Source organism: Miscanthus floridulus, chromosome 16, assembly GCF_019320115.1.
Source record: "Miscanthus floridulus cultivar M001 chromosome 16, ASM1932011v1, whole genome shotgun sequence".
NCBI lineage: Eukaryota > Viridiplantae > Streptophyta > Magnoliopsida > Poales > Poaceae > Miscanthus > Miscanthus floridulus.
The window spans coordinates 67,185,517-67,190,054 of NC_089595.1; the positions used below are offsets into that span (position 1 = coordinate 67,185,517).

At 51.4% G+C, this 4,538-nt stretch overlaps 1 protein-coding gene across 1 annotated transcript; it reads right to left on the minus strand.

Annotated features, from left to right (window-relative positions):
* Nucleotides 1-245: 245 nt before the first annotated feature.
* Nucleotides 246-785, minus strand: LOC136510771 (uncharacterized). Its single transcript, XM_066505114.1, has 2 exons — nt 462-785; nt 246-410 (listed from the first exon to the last, which is right to left on the minus strand). Exons 1-2 carry the CDS (start codon nt 783-785, stop codon nt 246-248), a joined length of 489 nt encoding a protein of 162 aa, XP_066361211.1.
* Between the last annotated feature and the right edge of the window lie 3,753 nt (nt 786-4,538).

Here is a 4,538-nt window from a genome sequence, read left to right on the forward strand (position 1 = left end):
TCTTTGATGAATCCGGCTATGAGGAGTTTGGCGATCTCCTCGCTAATGGCCCTGTGCCTCTCATTGTCAAAGCGACACAGGCATTGCTTGGCGGGCTTTGAGCCTAGGATGAGGCGTAGTGTGAGCTCAGCGATCTCCCTTGGTATGCCTAGCATGTCAGAAGGTTTCCACATGAAGACATCACGATTAGCGTGTAGGAAGTCGGCGAGCTCATTTTCCTATTTGGCTGAGAGCTTGGTCCCGATCTACACCGTCTTGGTTGGGTTGGTGGGGTCGATCCCCACCGCCTTTGTTTCCTTAGTTGGATGGAAGGCACTTGAGGAGGTCAGCTCGTTGTAGTCGAGAACTACCGAAGTCGCTGAATTCCTGAGCTCCAAAAGCTCGGCGGAGTTGATGACAGCAGTGCCAAGCTCATAATGCTCACAGTCACATGTTTAGGCATGCAAAAAAGTGCTACCCACGGTGATGACGCTGTTTGGTCCCAGCATCTTCAGCTTGAGGTAGGTGTTGTTGGGGATCACCATGAACTTGACGTAGCATGGCCGCCCCAAGATGGCGTGGTAGGACCCCAGAAAGTCCTCCACCTCGAAGGTCAGGACCTCCGAGTGGAAGTTGGCTCGGTCGCCAAACGTGACGGGTAGGTCGATCTTCCCTAGTGGGTACGCCTGTGTCCCTAGGATTACACCGTGGAAGGGAGACCTCACTGGGTGGAGCCCCAACCGGGGGATGCGCATGCCGTCGAGGGTGTCGATATAGAGAATGTTGAGGACGCTGCCTCCATCCATCAGCACCTTGGTGAGGCGCTTCTTGCGGACGATGGGGTCGACGACGAGCGGGTAGCGACCTAGTCGAGCGATGTGGGAAGGATGGTCTCTCTGATCAAAAGTGATTGGGGAGTCCAACTATCGACAAAAGATGCTTGGCAGTCCTCTGAGGGGTATCCCATGAAGGTAGATTGATCGGTGGAGGAGCGCGTAATCATTAACCGGATGGTGAAACAAGGCACATAGACAGCGATTTAGTCATGTTCGGGCTGTCTGATCGACGTAATACCCTATGTCTTGTGTCTTTGGTGTATTGTCTGATATGTATATATATGTCAACTAGGGGACCCCTGCCTCTCCTTATATACTCTAGAGGGGTAGGGTTACAAGGAAAATATCCTATTTGGTACTATACAATACCTTACGGTGCACATCGGCCAATGCCGTGCACACCTTTGTCGTGTGGCTAGGACACCCTTGGGGGCACAGCTCATGTGGACTATCATGGGTATCGGGGGCCATACCCCCCACAGCTAGTCCCCAAGCACCTTGTATCCGTTGTGCAACGCCGTCTTTAGCTTGTGCGAGCAGGTGCGAACAAAGCCGAGCAGTCAGACTCATGGTCCGACCATCATGATGAGTTGTCGAGCAGTTGTGAACCATCGCCGAGCAGTTGTGAACCATCGACGAGCAGTGTGAACCGTCGCCGAGCAGTTGTGAACCATCGCCAAGCAGTGTATCTCAAGTAAGGCTTGCCATAAGGATGTCAGGAGCTCAAGTTCAAAATCTGAAAATTCTTCCACTTAGGAGAAGTGTAGCCACTTAGACTCCATCAATAAGGAGGGTAAATCATGAAATAAGCACTACATTCACCGCTAGGTGAAGTGTAGCCACTTTTTCCCTAAGCCTGCTAGAAGATGAAGAATGAATCTTGTAGCAGGGTCAAAGAAAAGAAGTCTGAAAGCTTGCCGACGTTATCTGACATGCACGTATCAAGACCCTAGACATGCTTCCCAAGATCAACACCCTAATCCAAACATCATGGAGCATCTTGATAGCACACTAATGAGACATAACAAGATCCGACCACCAAGAGAGTCCTCAGCTTAGCGACGTTCGAGCACCGAGGAGTCCGAACATCGAGGAGTCCCCGGCATAGCTGGCAATGTCTGAGCACCAAGGAGTCCTCGTGTAGCTGGTGATGTCCAAGCACCGAGGAGTGTCCGATGGAGCTGGCGATGTCCGAGCACCAAGGAGTCCCTAGCATAGCTAGCGATGTCCGAGCACTGAGGAGTTCCCCAGTGTAGCTGGCGATGTCCGAGAACCGAGGAGTCTCCGGTGTAGCTGGCTATGTCCGAGCACTGAGGAGTTCTCGACATAGCTGGTGATGTTCGAGCACCGAGGAGTCCCTAGCGTACCTAGCGATGTTCGAGCACCGTGGAGTCCCCGGCGTAGCTGACGATGTCTGAGCACCGAGGAGTCCCTAGCGTAGTTGGTGATGTCCGAGCACTATGGAGTCCCCGGCGTAGCTGGCGATGTTCGAGCGCCAAGGAGTCCCCAACGTAGCTAGCGATATCTGAGCACCGAGGAGTTCCCGGCGTAGCAGGCAATGTCCGAGCACCGAGGAGTCCCCGACATAGCTGGCGATTAAGCACGAGCGACGAACAGTCTGGTCAACTGGTCGGCGGTGAAGTGAGCATTGAGTAGAAGGGACCGGCAAACAGTCCGATCAACTGGTTGGCAATGAAGTCCATGAACCTAGCAGCTCGACCAGTTGATCGGTGGAGAAGTCCGAGCACCAGGTGGTCCGATCACCTGGACGATGATCCTACAATACAAATATGTAGAATGGGTAGTGCATGATGTAAAAATATATGAACTCCAGATAAGAATCAGCAATGGTGATGAAATAGCGTATGCAGCTCGGTGATTAGTTGGTGTGAACACTTAGTGTTATTCTGAAGATGTATTTATATTTAATATAAACTGTCAGACTAGTTAGTGTGTAGCTAAGTCTCCAGCCCTAGCTAGCCCATTAACCATAACGCGGAGCGCGAAGCCTGTGTGCATGTAGGAAGAACAAAGCATCGCTAAGGAGCCGCTGTCGACCACCCATAACGTAGAGGGCAGATACTCGTGCACGTGTAGGGAGGAGTCAGAGATAGGGCCATCTCTGGGGACATCCGAGCATCAACATGACTGTTCGGGGGTTCGAAAAATCGTTTGGAGAGCAAACATGGAGAAAATAGCTTGGAGAAACATTATGGCGATATACGAAGATTGGAGAATATTCAGAAAAATATTAAAGTGTGACTTAGCTTTAGATAGAATGTCTGGTCGGTGGCGTATGGTGTTATCTGGTCGGCGCTGACGAAATTGCTCAGCCCTCGAGCTTTCTAGCATGTCGTCGTGGCGGCGGTCATTATTGCGACGCGGTAGGTGGTTGGATTGAGTAGTCCGAGCGACGTCGTCCTTATGCCGCTAATTGACCTTTGGCAGATCAGATTCGGGGAGATCATTGACTGGTCGGAGAAATGATGTTGTACAGTGGAGTAGATAGTAGTGCTTCACGAATAGGACGAGGCGGTCGAACTTGTCTGGTGGAGTTGGTGTAGGCTCGTATGTTCTTCAGGCTTGTCCAGCAAGTCGCGGCCGCCGTGCAAAAAAACCCACGTACATACTATCGTGGAACATCAAATCCTTGTTGGCCGTAGGTGTATATACATTCATTGCTGCTCCACGTGAGATGCATCTCGATTATTATTTGTCTCTGGATCTTGTCAGTTGGTGCACATGTGGTGCCGCCGAGTACTCCCAACTCCACAGCCTGGGGCCACGGTTGATGACGCATCGAGCCAGACATAGATCATCAAGGAGAATAGGAGTGCCATGTCTTGCCGTTGATGCCAAGCCTGATTAATCAGGTTGCAAGTGGACGCAGAGTCGTGTGCGCCGAATAGGATCTACCGCTTGACTCCACGTATCGAAACTTGTTGTCGCGAATTCGCAATAGGTTGCGCCATGATGTCAGGTCGCCACAGATGATGTTGATGTTGATTTTGAGATCTATCTAGCTTGACATGGGATCAACACGCACATGCCCCACAGTGGGCGCCAACTATCGACAAAAGATGCTCGGCAGTCCTCTGAGGGGTAACCCACGAAGGTAGATTGATCAGTGGAGGTGCATGTAATCAGGAACCAGATGGTGACACAAGGCGCAGAGACAGTGATTTAGTCAGGTTCGGGCCATCTGATCAACGTAATACCCTACATTCTGTGTCTTTGGTGTATTGTATGATATGTGTATATATGTCGACTAGGGGACCCCTGCCTCTCCTTATATACTCTGGAGGGGTAGAGTTACAAGAAAAGTATCCTATTTGGTACTATACAATATCTTACGGGGCACGTCGACCAGTGTCGTGCACGCCTTTGTCTTGTGGGCTAGGCCACCCCTAGGGGCGCAACCTATGTGGCCTGCCATGGGTATCGGGGGTCGTACCGCCCACACCAACCAGCTAAGGAAAGAGGGGATAGCTGACTCGACGATGTATGCCTCTCTATAGCGTACCTTGTGCTAGCGCTTGGAGTGGATGGCGTCGGATCCCCCAAAGATCATGAGGCATTCCTCGGGGTCGGAGAAGCCATCATCATCCTTGCCCGCCATGTCTCCTTTCTTGGGTGCGTCCTCCTTGCCTTTCCCTTCTTTTGTGTAAGGAAAATGGACCCTAGGCCCATTTACTTTGGATTTTGGTGTTTGATGACCAATAC